At 36.5% G+C, this 14898-nt stretch overlaps 3 protein-coding genes across 3 annotated transcripts; all 3 read left to right on the top strand.

Annotated features, from left to right (window-relative positions):
* Positions 1-1525: 1525 nt before the first annotated feature.
* LOC149733198 (uncharacterized) lies at positions 1526-2672 on the top strand. The gene is made up of 4 exons (XM_089880634.1): positions 1526-1654; positions 1742-1859; positions 2069-2223; positions 2481-2672. The coding sequence occupies exons 1-4, from the start codon at positions 1562-1564 to the stop codon at positions 2670-2672; spliced, it is 558 nt and encodes a 185-aa protein (XP_089736760.1). The 5' UTR covers positions 1526-1561.
* A 3669-nt stretch (positions 2673-6341) lies between these two features.
* LOC149733197 (uncharacterized) lies at positions 6342-7488 on the top strand. Its single transcript, XM_089880642.1, has 4 exons — positions 6342-6470; positions 6558-6675; positions 6885-7039; positions 7297-7488. The coding sequence occupies exons 1-4, from the start codon at positions 6378-6380 to the stop codon at positions 7486-7488; spliced, it is 558 nt and encodes a 185-aa protein (XP_089736768.1). The 5' UTR covers positions 6342-6377.
* Positions 7489-10923: 3435 nt separating this feature from the next.
* Positions 10924-12385, top strand: LOC149733196 (uncharacterized). The gene is made up of 4 exons (XM_089880636.1): positions 10924-11230; positions 11318-11435; positions 11645-11799; positions 12057-12385. The coding sequence occupies exons 1-4, from the start codon at positions 11138-11140 to the stop codon at positions 12246-12248; spliced, it is 558 nt and encodes a 185-aa protein (XP_089736762.1). The 5' UTR covers positions 10924-11137; the 3' UTR covers positions 12249-12385.
* Positions 12386-14898: the final 2513 nt, after the last annotated feature.

The raw sequence follows: 14898 nt of genomic DNA, 5'->3' as shown, positions 1-14898 counted from the left end.
CAAAAAACATGTGTCCTGGGATGGTCAACAATTTAGAGGTTATGTTGATCTTGGCTGCGGAGCTCCTGAAGATGATGAGTGTCCTGCTGCGAAGAAGGCTTTAGTGTTTATGGTTGTTAGCATAAATGATAGCTGGAAAGTGCCTGTGGGATATTTTTTCATTGATGGTTTAAGTGGGACTGAACGAGCAAATCTAGTGAGAGTTTGCATAGAACGTTTACATGGTGTTGGGGTGATGATTAGTTCTGTGACCTGTGATGGTCCTTCGTGACACATTTCAATGCTGACCGAACTTGGTGCATGTTTAAATCCAATCAATTTCACCCGATTCGACTCGTGATTAACCCTAGACATTAGAGAAAGTTTGACAAATATTAGCAGCGCATGAATGGGCGCAAAATAAAACTTTCATACCATAGCGATACGCAATTAACGCTATATATGGTTAAGTGCGTGATGTTGATTATGAAGCGAAAACGTGAGGCATTTTATTTATTACATTGGCAAAACAGCTATATAATTAATTAGAGTGACCGTGGGCTGTAGGTATTTGCAGTGAATTGTAGACTTGAAAAAGGTGAAAAGCATTAGTTTGGCAACATATTCTTGCTTTGTTTTAAGTTGTTAATAGAGTACCAATTACCAGATTTGATTCGTTCGGTGCGCCTCTCAGGCTTTCTGCATGTAATTTGTAAAATACGTGACTATCACCCCCGGCTACTTCCTCCTCATAACTATTCCCCGGCTACTACCCCTCCGTGACTATTCAACCCATGAATATCCCCCCCGGCTACTTCCCCTCCGTGACTAATCACCCGGCTACTTCCCCTCCACAACTACTTTCCTCCGTAACTATTTACCCTGGCTACTTCCCCTCCGTGACCATTCACCCCGGCTACTTCCCCCCGTGACTATTCTGCACATAGCTATCCCCCCGGCTACTTCCCCTCTGTAACTATTTCCTCCAGTGACTAATACCCCCCCCCGGCTACCTACTCTACGTGACTATTCACCTGGCTACTTCCTCTCCGTGACTATCCATTGCCTCTACGGCCATTTCCCCTAACTTCTTACACCTGGGGAGGGGGAAATAGTCATCCTGAGGAATAATCTGGGAAGGAATGATCACAGGTGAAATAGTCACCCGGGGAAAAGCTGACAGGGATATAGCCAGTTGCGATATCCAACCACTTATGTGAAGTCTTAGTTAACATGCAAGTACGCTAAAATCTGATTTTCTTACTCATACTTTTTTAATTTAAAATATGGTTCATTTAGCATATTGCAGTATATATATATATGTTAAAATGATGCTAACAATTCATCTTTTGGCTCAATAATACTAATAGTCATTACCTTATTATTGTCTCTTTTTGCAGTAATAGGAATAGCCAATAAGAAAAATTGCTTTCTCTCTGAAGATGCCGAGAATACGGTATGTGTGATCAGTGAGTTTATCTTAAAAGCAGTTTTTGTAAAATAGTTAGTACAAATATTGTTTTTCGTACCTGTTGTTTTGTAATTTAGAAACAATCTTACTGAAAAACAAAAGGAAGACCTTATGACATTTTGGAGAAAGAGAATGCGAAGACCAACTTCAAATCTTGTTTCGGATGCATTTGCAATATCTGGACTTTCAGTACCAAAAGTTAAAGTGAGTTTGATAAGATTTCTTTTCTAGGTATAACCAATATTAGCTACACATAAGTGAGTAATCTCATCATGCAAACTTAATTTTAAGAGGTGGATACAGAACCACAAATCAAAACTTACTTGTACCACATCAAAGAAATCTAGAATCTTATTGAGTAGAAAACAGACAGCATATAATTTGTTTTGCTCTTTGTTGCAAGATGTTGGTAAGAAAATTAAATCTGTAGGTATATATTTAATTTGTTTCTTTTTAATTTGTTTTGCTCTTTGTTGCAAGATGTTGGTAAGAAAATTAAATCTGTAGGTATATATTTAATTTGTTTCTTTTTAATTTGTAACTGTTAACTGTTCTAAAAAGAGTAAACCATATTAGAATGTATTTGTGGTACAGACAGACATTAATATAATTTGTTAGATTTCCGGTTATGGGGTAAAGCTTGGGCAGGTCTCTCTAAGACTGAAAAAGAAGGTTGGAAAGATAAAGTTGATCAACAGCCATGTAATGAAGAAATGGATGACAAACAAAGAAACAGTTTAATAACTAAACAGCTGAAAATCATGACACAAGTGGTAAAATCATGCTACATACGGTAAAACGTTTCTTTGAAACAAGCGGTTCCCAAACTGGGGTCCGTACAGCAGTTTTTAGAGGGTTACCTCATTTGATGGTTTCTTCTTTTTCTTTCATTGGTGTGGTTATTCATTTTCCTATAGCATTTTTTGACTTTTTCCAGGGCTGTGAAATATCAAACTAATTGCAAAGGGTCTACCAGGCAAAATCTTTAGAAAAGTTAGAGAACCGCTGTTTTAAACGATTGTTTTTACAGACGGAAACTTTGGATAAAGATGGAGTGGTTATGGGTGGATTGTCATATTTTAATGGGACCTTTAATGTATTTGGAACCTCTACGTCGATGTCATATTTTAAGCAGGGAAACATACAAAGAGAATTTTTATCCCACATGAACCAAATTAACCTATCCGGTGTGTTCACGTTTCAACATCTTTTGTTTATTTGAAAAACTAGTACTCCTGCTCAATTGATACCTTCTATTTTAAAAAACTATAATAACTATATAATAAAATATTAATGCCAGATTTAGCTCTCCGTTTTATGTGACTTAATGTGTTTATTCCATAAGAAAAAGAGTGTAGCGGCGCCCGATCTTCAACCAAGATTGGTGCCTCTTCTCTCGTCAGTCTTTTGTAAGGTTACAGAATCTTTATTGACACGTAACTGAAAAATGCAGTTATACATAAATACTCAAATACGAATTATAGCACAAAAACACAGAAACATACCTTTAATTTTGGACTTATACATTTTCCAACTGCGTCTAGCCCATTACATTTTATAATGAATAATTTAAACGACTCAGACTGCAGGAAAAGAAAAAGGCAGTGCCACGTATACAACTATTTAACGAAAACATATAAACCAAACAGAGAAAAAACAAAACAACATCCACGTGCGTCGTATATTAACGTCCACGAGCGTTGTATAGTTTAGCGTTCATGTGCGTCCTAGTTTCATACAAAAGCAACGCCTTCCTAAGAACATGCAGGTTTCCTAAATACAAGTAAACCAACCAATTTTTCTCTATAACTTGCAATATCTTGAATACAGGCATTACTTTTGATTAAAACTGATCATTTCATATGTTTCGCTATAGTATCAAATATCGGTAAAATATCGGTATCGGTAAAAGCTAAAAATATCAGTATTGGTCGAAAAAAATGATATCGGTCGGTCTCTAATTTAAATAACCACAGTTACACACCACCATCCGTAACTATATAATGCACATATACCACCATCCGTTACTATAAATATCGGTAAAATATCGGTAAAAGCTAAAAATATCAGTATTGGTCGAAAAAAATGATATCGGTCGGTCTCTAATTTAAATAACCACAGTTACACACTACCATCCGTAACTATATAATGCATATATACCACCATCCGTTACTATATAATGCATATAAACCACCATCCGTAACTATATAATGCATAAACATCACCATCCGTAACTAAACACCATCCGTAACTAAACACCATCCGTAACTAAACACCATCCGTAACTAAACACCATCCGTAACTATATCTTGGTTACACACCACCATCCGTAACTATAAAATGCATATATACCACCATCCGTAACTATATATTGCATATATACCACCATCCGTAACTATATAATGCATATACACCACCATCCGTAACTATATAATGCATAAACACCACCATCCGTAACTATATAATGCATATATAACACCACCCGTAACTATATAATGCATATACACCACCATCCGTAACTATATAATGCATATACACCACCATCCGTAACTATATAATGCATATACACCACCATCCGTAACTATATAATGCATAAACACCACCATCCGTAACTATATATTGCATATATACCACCATCCGTAAGTAATATGGACGTTTATTGCATTTTGGTTGTTGTCCGTAAGCATCCGCGCGTCAGTAAATTAGTTTTGCACATTCATCCGCACATCTGTAAATACGCGCGTCAGTAAATTAGTGTCGGCATCCGCAGCATCCGCCGTCAGTAAATTAGTGTTACCCCAAAAAGTAAAACTAGCAAAAACTGTGTTATGAAATCTTCGAACCATGACGTCATAAAATCGAGATTTCGGAATGGGTCTGAGTTTCAAAATGTTCAACTTATTAAATTCTACAAGAGTAACAATTTTTATGCTTTTACCTCAAATTCCACAATTATTTCACTATTCTGCTGGACTATAAGTCATTAAAAGTTTACGTAACAAAAACCTTGTATCTGCAAATTGTGAAGAACTACTCAATACAACAACTGGCGTCCCATTATCACTTTTAAGAAGAATTTCTGAAAATAACACTGGCTGTTTTAAAGGCAATACCTATCCCTCAGAATTACTGGCATTTGCCTTAACTTTGCAGTTTTATTCTTCTGAGGCCTATGATTATGTTCGCAAAACATTTAACCTAGCTTTACCATGTCAGTCAAACATTAGAAAATGGTACAGCAAAATAGGCTACCACTCGGTCCAGGGTTCACCAATCCAGCATTTCAATCATTATCAGCCGAAGTACTTCGTGCCAAAGAAAATAAAAAGAACGTGATATGAGCCCTTATGCTGGATGAAATGGCAATCAAAAAACATGTGTCCTGGGATGGTCAACAATTTAGAGGTTATGTTGATCTTGGCTGCGGAGCTCCTGAAGATGATGAGTGTCCTGCTGCGAAGAAGGCTTTAGTGTTTATGGTTGTTAGCATAAATGATAGCTGGAAAGTGCCTGTGGGATATTTTTTCATTGATGGTTTAAGTGGGACTGAACGAGCAAATCTAGTGAGAGTTTGCATAGAACGTTTACATGGTGTTGGGGTGATGATTAGTTCTGTGACCTGTGATGGTCCTTCGTGACACATTTCAATGCTGACCGAACTTGGTGCATGTTTAAATCCAATCAATTTCACCCGATTCGACTCGTGATTAACCCTAGACATTAGAGAAAGTTTGACAAATATTAGCAGCGCATGAATGGGCGCAAAATAAAACTTTCATACCATAGCGATACGCAATTAACGCTATATATGGTTAAGTGCGTGATGTTGATTATGAAGCGAAAACGTGAGGCATTTTATTTATTACATTGGCAAAACAGCTATATAATTAATTAGAGTGACCGTGGGCTGTAGGTATTTGCAGTGAATTGTAGACTTGAAAAAGGTGAAAAGCATTAGTTTGGCAACATATTCTTGCTTTGTTTTAAGTTGTTAATAGAGTACCAATTACCAGATTTGATTCGTTCGGTGCGCCTCTCAGGCTTTCTGCATGTAATTTGTAAAATACGTGACTATCACCCCCGGCTACTTCCTCCTCATAACTATTCCCCGGCTACTACCCCTCCGTGACTATTCAACCCATGAATATCCCCCCCGGCTACTTCCCCTCCGTGACTAATCACCCGGCTACTTCCCCTCCACAACTACTTTCCTCCGTAACTATTTACCCTGGCTACTTCCCCTCCGTGACCATTCACCCCGGCTACTTCCCCCGTGACTATTCTGCACATAGCTATCCCCCCGGCTACTTCCCCTCTGTAACTATTTCCTCCAGTGACTAATACCCCCCCCCGGCTACCTACTCTACGTGACTATTCACCTGGCTACTTCCTCTCCGTGACTATCCATTGCCTCTACGGCCATTTCCCCTAACTTCTTACACCTGGGGAGGGGGAAATAGTCATCCTGAGGAATAATCTGGGAAGGAATGATCACAGGTGAAATAGTCACCCGGGGAAAAGCTGACAGGGATATAGCCAGTTGCGATATCCAACCACTTATGTGAAGTCTTAGTTAACATGCAAGTACGCTAAAATCTGATTTTCTTACTCATACTTTTTTAATTTAAAATATGGTTCATTTAGCATATTGCAGTATATATATATATGTTAAAATGATGCTAACAATTCATCTTTTGGCTCAATAATACTAATAGTCATTACCTTATTATTGTCTCTTTTTGCAGTAATAGGAATAGCCAATAAGAAAAATTGCTTTCTCTCTGAAGATGCCGAGAATACGGTATGTGTGATCAGTGAGTTTATCTTAAAAGCAGTTTTTGTAAAATAGTTAGTACAAATATTGTTTTTCGTACCTGTTGTTTTGTAATTTAGAAACAATCTTACTGAAAAACAAAAGGAAGACCTTATGACATTTTGGAGAAAGAGAATGCGAAGACCAACTTCAAATCTTGTTTCGGATGCATTTGCAATATCTGGACTTTCAGTACCAAAAGTTAAAGTGAGTTTGATAAGATTTCTTTTCTAGGTATAACCAATATTAGCTACACATAAGTGAGTAATCTCATCATGCAAACTTAATTTTAAGAGGTGGATACAGAACCACAAATCAAAACTTACTTGTACCACATCAAAGAAATCTAGAATCTTATTGAGTAGAAAACAGACAGCATATAATTTGTTTTGCTCTTTGTTGCAAGATGTTGGTAAGAAAATTAAATCTGTAGGTATATATTTAATTTGTTTCTTTTTAATTTGTTTTGCTCTTTGTTGCAAGATGTTGGTAAGAAAATTAAATCTGTAGGTATATATTTAATTTGTTTCTTTTTAATTTGTAACTGTTAACTGTTCTAAAAAGAGTAAACCATATTAGAATGTATTTGTGGTACAGACAGACATTAATATAATTTGTTAGATTTCCGGTTATGGGGTAAAGCTTGGGCAGGTCTCTCTAAGACTGAAAAAGAAGGTTGGAAAGATAAAGTTGATCAACAGCCATGTAATGAAGAAATGGATGACAAACAAAGAAACAGTTTAATAACTAAACAGCTGAAAATCATGACACAAGTGGTAAAATCATGCTACATACGGTAAAACGTTTCTTTGAAACAAGCGGTTCCCAAACTGGGGTCCGTACAGCAGTTTTTAGAGGGTTACCTCATTTGATGGTTTCTTCTTTTTCTTTCATTGGTGTGGTTATTCATTTTCCTATAGCATTTTTTGACTTTTTCCAGGGCTGTGAAATATCAAACTAATTGCAAAGGGTCTACCAGGCAAAATCTTTAGAAAAGTTAGAGAACCGCTGTTTTAAACGATTGTTTTTACAGACGGAAACTTTGGATAAAGATGGAGTGGTTATGGGTGGATTGTCATATTTTAATGGGACCTTTAATGTATTTGGAACCTCTACGTCGATGTCATATTTTAAGCAGGGAAACATACAAAGAGAATTTTTATCCCACATGAACCAAATTAACCTATCCGGTGTGTTCACGTTTCAACATCTTTTGTTTATTTGAAAAACTAGTACTCCTGCTCAATTGATACCTTCTATTTTAAAAAACTATAATAACTATATAATAAAATATTAATGCCAGATTTAGCTCTCCGTTTTATGTGACTTAATGTGTTTATTCCATAAGAAAAAGAGTGTAGCGGCGCCCGATCTTCAACCAAGATTGGTGCCTCTTCTCTCGTCAGTCTTTTGTAAGGTTACAGAATCTTTATTGACACGTAACTGAAAAATGCAGTTATACATAAATACTCAAATACGAATTATAGCACAAAAACACAGAAACATACCTTTAATTTTGGACTTATACATTTTCCAACTGCGTCTAGCCCATTACATTTTATAATGAATAATTTAAACGACTCAGACTGCAGGAAAAGAAAAAGGCAGTGCCACGTATACAACTATTTAACGAAAACATATAAACCAAACAGAGAAAAAACAAAACAACATCCACGTGCGTCGTATATTAACGTCCGCGAGCGTTGTATAGTTTAGCGTTCATGTGCGTCCTAGTTTCATACAAAAGCAACGCCTTCCTAAGAACATGCAGGTTTCCTAAATACAAGTAAACCAACCAATTTTTCTCTATAACTTGCAATATCTTGAATACAGGCATTACTTTTGATTAAAACTGATCATTTCATATGTTTCGCTATAGTATCAAATATCGGTAAAATATCGGTATCGGTAAAAGCTAAAAATATCAGTATTGGTCGAAAAAAATGATATCGGTCGGTCTCTAATTTAAATAACCACAGTTACACACCACCATCCGTAACTATATAATGCATATATACCACCATCCGTTACTATAAATATCGGTAAAATATCGGTATCGGTAAAAGCTAAAAATATCAGTATTGGTCGAAAAAAATGATATCGGTCGGTCTCTAATTTAAATAACCACAGTTACACACTACCATCCGTAACTATATAATGCATATATACCACCATCCGTTACTATATAATGCATATAAACCACCATCCGTAACTATATAATGCATAAACATCACCATCCGTAACTAAACACCATCCGTAACTAAACACCATCCGTAACTATATCTTGGTTACACACCACCATCCGTAACTATAAAATGCATATATACCACCATCCGTAACTATATATTGCATATATACCACCATCCGTAACTATATAATGCATATACACCACCATCCGTAACTATAATGCATAAACACCACCATCCGTAACTATATAATGCATATATAACACCACCCGTAACTATATAATGCATATACACCACCATCCGTAACTATATAATGCATATACACCACCATCCGTAACTATATAATGCATAAACACCACCATCCGTAACTATATATTGCATATATACCACCATCCGTAAGTAATATGGACGTTTATTGCATTTTGGTTGTTGTCCGGAAGCATCCGCGCGTCAGTAAATTAGTTTTGCACATTCATCCGCACATCTGTAAATACGCGCGTCAGTAAATTAGTGTCGGCATCCGCAGCATCCGCCGTCAGTAAATTAGTGTTACCCCAAAAAGTAAAACTAGCAAAAACTGTGTTATGAAATCCTCGAACCATGACGTCATAAAATCGAGATTTCGGAATGGGTCTGAGTTTCAAAATGTTCAACTTATTAAATTCTACAAGAGTAACAATTTTTATGCTTTTACCTCAAATTCCACAATTATTTCACTATTCTGCTGGACTATAAGTCATTAAAAGTTTACGTAACAAAAACCTTGTATCTGCAAATTGTGAAGAACTACTCAATACAACAACTGGCGTCCCATTATCACTTTTAAGAAGAATTTCTGAAAATAACACTGGCTGTTTTAAAGGCAATACCTATCCCTCAGAATTACTGGCATTTGCCTTAACTTTGCAGTTTTATTCTTCTGAGGCCTATGATTATGTTCGCAAAACATTTAACCTAGCTTTACCATGTCAGTCAAACATTAGAAAATGGTACAGCAAAATAGGCTACCACTCGGTCCAGGGTTCACCAATCCAGCATTTCAATCATTATCAGCCGAAGTACTTCGTGCCAAAGAAAATAAAAAGAACGTGATATGAGCCCTTATGCTGGATGAAATGGCAATCAAAAAACATGTGTCCTGGGATGGTCAACAATTTAGAGGTTATGTTGATCTTGGCTGCGGAGCTCCTGAAGATGATGAGTGTCCTGCTGCGAAGAAGGCTTTAGTGTTTATGGTTGTTAGCATAAATGATAGCTGGAAAGTGCCTGTGGGATATTTTTTCATTGATGGTTTAAGTGGGACTGAACGAGCAAATCTAGTGAGAGTTTGCATAGAACGTTTACATGGTGTTGGGGTGATGATTAGTTCTGTGACCTGTGATGGTCCTTCGTGACACATTTCAATGCTGACCGAACTTGGTGCATGTTTAAATCCAATCAATTTCACCCGATTCGACTCGTGATTAACCCTAGACATTAGAGAAAGTTTGACAAATATTAGCAGCGCATGAATGGGCGCAAAATAAAACTTTCATACCATAGCGATACGCAATTAACGCTATATATGGTTAAGTGCGTGATGTTGATTATGAAGCGAAAACGTGAGGCATTTTATTTATTACATTGGCAAAACAGCTATATAATTAATTAGAGTGACCGTGGGCTGTAGGTATTTGCAGTGAATTGTAGACTTGAAAAAGGTGAAAAGCATTAGTTTGGCAACATATTCTTGCTTTGTTTTAAGTTGTTAATAGAGTACCAATTACCAGATTTGATTCGTTCGGTGCGCCTCTCAGGCTTTCTGCATGTAATTTGTAAAATACGTGACTATCACCCCCCGGCTACTTCCTCCTCATAACTATTCCCCGGCTACTACCCCTCCGTGACTATTCAACCCATGAATATCCCCCCCGGCTACTTCCCCTCCGTGACTAATCACCCGGCTACTTCCCCTCCACAACTACTTTCCTCCGTAACTATTTACCCTGGCTACTTCCCCTCCGTGACCATTCACCCCGGCTACTTCCCCCGTGACTATTCTGCACATAGCTATCCCCCCGGCTACTTCCCCTCTGTAACTATTTCCTCCAGTGACTAATACCCCCCCCCCCCCCGGCTACCTACTCTACGTGACTATTCACCTGGCTACTTCCTCTCCGTGACTATCCATTGCCTCTACGGCCATTTCCCCTAACTTCTTACACCTGGGGAGGGGGAAATAGTCATCCTGAGGAATAATCTGGGAAGGAATGATCACAGGTGAAATAGTCACCCGGGAAAAGCTGACAGGGATATAGCCAGTTGCGATATCCAACCACTTATGTGAAGTCTTAGTTAACATGCAAGTACGCTAAAATCTGATTTTCTTACTCATACTTTTTTAATTTAAAATATGGTTCATTTAGCATATTGCAGTATATATATATATGTTAAAATGATGCTAACAATTCATCTTTTGGCTCAATAATACTAATAGTCATTACCTTATTATTGTCTCTTTTTGCAGTAATAGGAATAGCCAATAAGAAAAATTGCTTTCTCTCTGAAGATGCCGAGAATACGGTATGTGTGATCAGTGAGTTTATCTTAAAAGCAGTTTTTGTAAAATAGTTAGTACAAATATTGTTTTTCGTACCTGTTGTTTTGTAATTTAGAAACAATCTTACTGAAAAACAAAAGGAAGACCTTATGACATTTTGGAGAAAGAGAATGCGAAGACCAACTTCAAATCTTGTTTCGGATGCATTTGCAATATCTGGACTTTCAGTACCAAAAGTTAAAGTGAGTTTGATAAGATTTCTTTTCTAGGTATAACCAATATTAGCTACACATAAGTGAGTAATCTCATCATGCAAACTTAATTTTAAGAGGTGGATACAGAACCACAAATCAAAACTTACTTGTACCACATCAAAGAAATCTAGAATCTTATTGAGTAGAAAACAGACAGCATATAATTTGTTTTGCTCTTTGTTGCAAGATGTTGGTAAGAAAATTAAATCTGTAGGTATATATTTAATTTGTTTCTTTTTAATTTGTTTTGCTCTTTGTTGCAAGATGTTGGTAAGAAAATTAAATCTGTAGGTATATATTTAATTTGTTTCTTTTTAATTTGTAACTGTTAACTGTTCTAAAAAGAGTAAACCATATTAGAATGTATTTGTGGTACAGACAGACATTAATATAATTTGTTAGATTTCCGGTTATGGGGTAAAGCTTGGGCAGGTCTCTCTAAGACTGAAAAAGAAGGTTGGAAAGATAAAGTTGATCAACAGCCATGTAATGAAGAAATGGATGACAAACAAAGAAACAGTTTAATAACTAAACAGCTGAAAATCATGACACAAGTGGTAAAATCATGCTACATACGGTAAAACGTTTCTTTGAAACAAGCGGTTCCCAAACTGGGGTCCGTACAGCAGTTTTTAGAGGGTTACCTCATTTGATGGTTTCTTCTTTTTCTTTCATTGGTGTGGTTATTCATTTTCCTATAGCATTTTTTGACTTTTTCCAGGGCTGTGAAATATCAAACTAATTGCAAAGGGTCTACCAGGCAAAATCTTTAGAAAAGTTAGAGAACCGCTGTTTTAAACGATTGTTTTTACAGACGGAAACTTTGGATAAAGATGGAGTGGTTATGGGTGGATTGTCATATTTTAATGGGACCTTTAATGTATTTGGAACCTCTACGTCGATGTCATATTTTAAGCAGGGAAACATACAAAGAGAATTTTTATCCCACATGAACCAAATTAACCTATCCGGTGTGTTCACGTTTCAACATCTTTTGTTTATTTGAAAAACTAGTACTCCTGCTCAATTGATACCTTCTATTTTAAAAAACTATAATAACTATATAATAAAATATTAATGCCAGATTTAGCTCTCCGTTTTATGTGACTTAATGTGTTTATTCCATAAGAAAAAGAGTGTAGCGGCGCCCGATCTTCAACCAAGATTGGTGCCTCTTCTCTCGTCAGTCTTTTGTAAGGTTACAGAATCTTTATTGACACGTAACTGAAAAATGCAGTTATACATAAATACTCAAATACGAATTATAGCACAAAAACACAGAAACATACCTTTAATTTTGGACTTATACATTTTCCAACTGCGTCTAGCCCATTACATTTTATAATGAATAATTTAAACGACTCAGACTGCAGGAAAAGAAAAAGGCAGTGCCACGTATACAACTATTTAACGAAAACATATAAACCAAACAGAGAAAAAACAAAACAACATCCACGTGCGTCGTATATTAACGTCCACGAGCGTTGTATAGTTTAGCGTTCATGTGCGTCCTAGTTTCATACAAAAGCAACGCCTTCCTAAGAACATGCAGGTTTCCTAAATACAAGTAAACCAACCAATTTTTCTCTATAACTTGCAATATCTTGAATACAGGCATTACTTTTGATTAAAACTGATCATTTCATATGTTTCGCTATAGTATCAAATATCGGTAAAATATCGGTATCGGTAAAAGCTAAAAATATCAGTATTGGTCGAAAAAAATGATATCGGTCGGTCTCTAATTTAAATAACCACAGTTACACACCACCATCCGTAACTATATAATGCACATATACCACCATCCGTTACTATAAATATCGGTAAAATATCGGTAAAAGCTAAAAATATCAGTATTGGTCGAAAAAAATGATATCGGTCGGTCTCTAATTTAAATAACCACAGTTACACACTACCATCCGTAACTATATAATGCATATATACCACCATCCGTTACTATATAATGCATATAAACCACCATCCGTAACTATATAATGCATAAACATCACCATCCGTAACTAAACACCATCCGTAACTAAACACCATCCGTAACTAAACACCATCCGTAACTAAACACCATCCGTAACTAAATCTTGGTTACACACCACCATCCGTAACTATAAAATGCATATATACCACCATCCGTAACTATATATTGCATATATACCACCATCCGTAACTATATAATGCATATACACCACCATCCGTAACTATATAATGCATAAACACCACCATCCGTAACTATATAATGCATATATAACACCACCCGTAACTATATAATGCATATACACCACCATCCGTAACTATATAATGCATATACACCACCATCCGTAACTATATAATGCATATACACCACCATCCGTAACTATATAATGCATAAACACCACCATCCGTAACTATATATTGCATATATACCACCATCCGTAAGTAATATGGACGTTTATTGCATTTTGGTTGTTGTCCGTAAGCATCCGCGCGTCAGTAAATTAGTTTTGCACATTCATCCGCACATCTGTAAATACGCGCGTCAGTAAATTAGTGTCGGCATCCGCAGCATCCGCCGTCAGTAAATTAGTGTTACCCCAAAAAGTAAAACTAGCAAAAACTGTGTTATGAAATCTTCGAACCATGACGTCATAAAATCGAGATTTCGGAATGGGTCTGAGTTTCAAAATGTTCAACTTATTAAATTCTACAAGAGTAACAATTTTTATGCTTTTACCTCAAATTCCACAATTATTTCACTATTCTGCTGGACTATAAGTCATTAAAAGTTTACGTAACAAAAACCTTGTATCTGCAAATTGTGAAGAACTACTCAATACAACAACTGGCGTCCCATTATCACTTTTAAGAAGAATTTCTGAAAATAACACTGGCTGTTTTAAAGGCAATACCTATCCCTCAGAATTACTGGCATTTGCCTTAACTTTGCAGTTTTATTCTTCTGAGGCCTATGATTATGTTCGCAAAACATTTAACCTAGCTTTACCATGTCAGTCAAACATTAGAAAATGGTACAGCAAAATAGGCTACCACTCGGTCCAGGGTTCACCAATCCAGCATTTCAATCATTATCAGCCGAAGTACTTCGTGCCAAAGAAAATAAAAAGAACGTGATATGAGCCCTTATGCTGGATGAAATGGCAATCAAAAAACATGTGTCCTGGGATGGTCAACAATTTAGAGGTTATGTTGATCTTGGCTGCGGAGCTCCTGAAGATGATGAGTGTCCTGCTGCGAAGAAGGCTTTAGTGTTTATGGTTGTTAGCATAAATGATAGCTGGAAAGTGCCTGTGGGATATTTTTTCATTGATGGTTTAAGTGGGACTGAACGAGCAAATCTAGTGAGAGTTTGCATAGAACGTTTACATGGTGTTGGGGTGATGATTAGTTCTGTGACCTGTGATGGTCCTTCGTGACACATTTCAATGCTGACCGAACTTGGTGCATGTTTAAATCCAATCAATTTCACCCGATTCGACTCGTGATTAACCCTAGACATTAGAGAAAGTTTGACAAATATTAGCAGCGCATGAATGGGCGCAAAATAAAACTTTCATACCATAGCGATACGCAATTAACGCTATATATGGTTAAGTGCGTGATGTTGATTATGAAGCGAAAACGTGAGGCATTTTATTTATTACATTGGC

This window comes from Ciona robusta, chromosome 7 (assembly GCF_009617815.1).
Source record: "Ciona robusta chromosome 7, ASM961781v2".
Taxonomy (NCBI): domain Eukaryota; kingdom Metazoa; phylum Chordata; class Ascidiacea; order Phlebobranchia; family Cionidae; genus Ciona; species Ciona robusta.
Note: the sequence above shows the minus strand (reverse complement) of the source record. Positions and strands in the feature narration are given on the sequence as shown.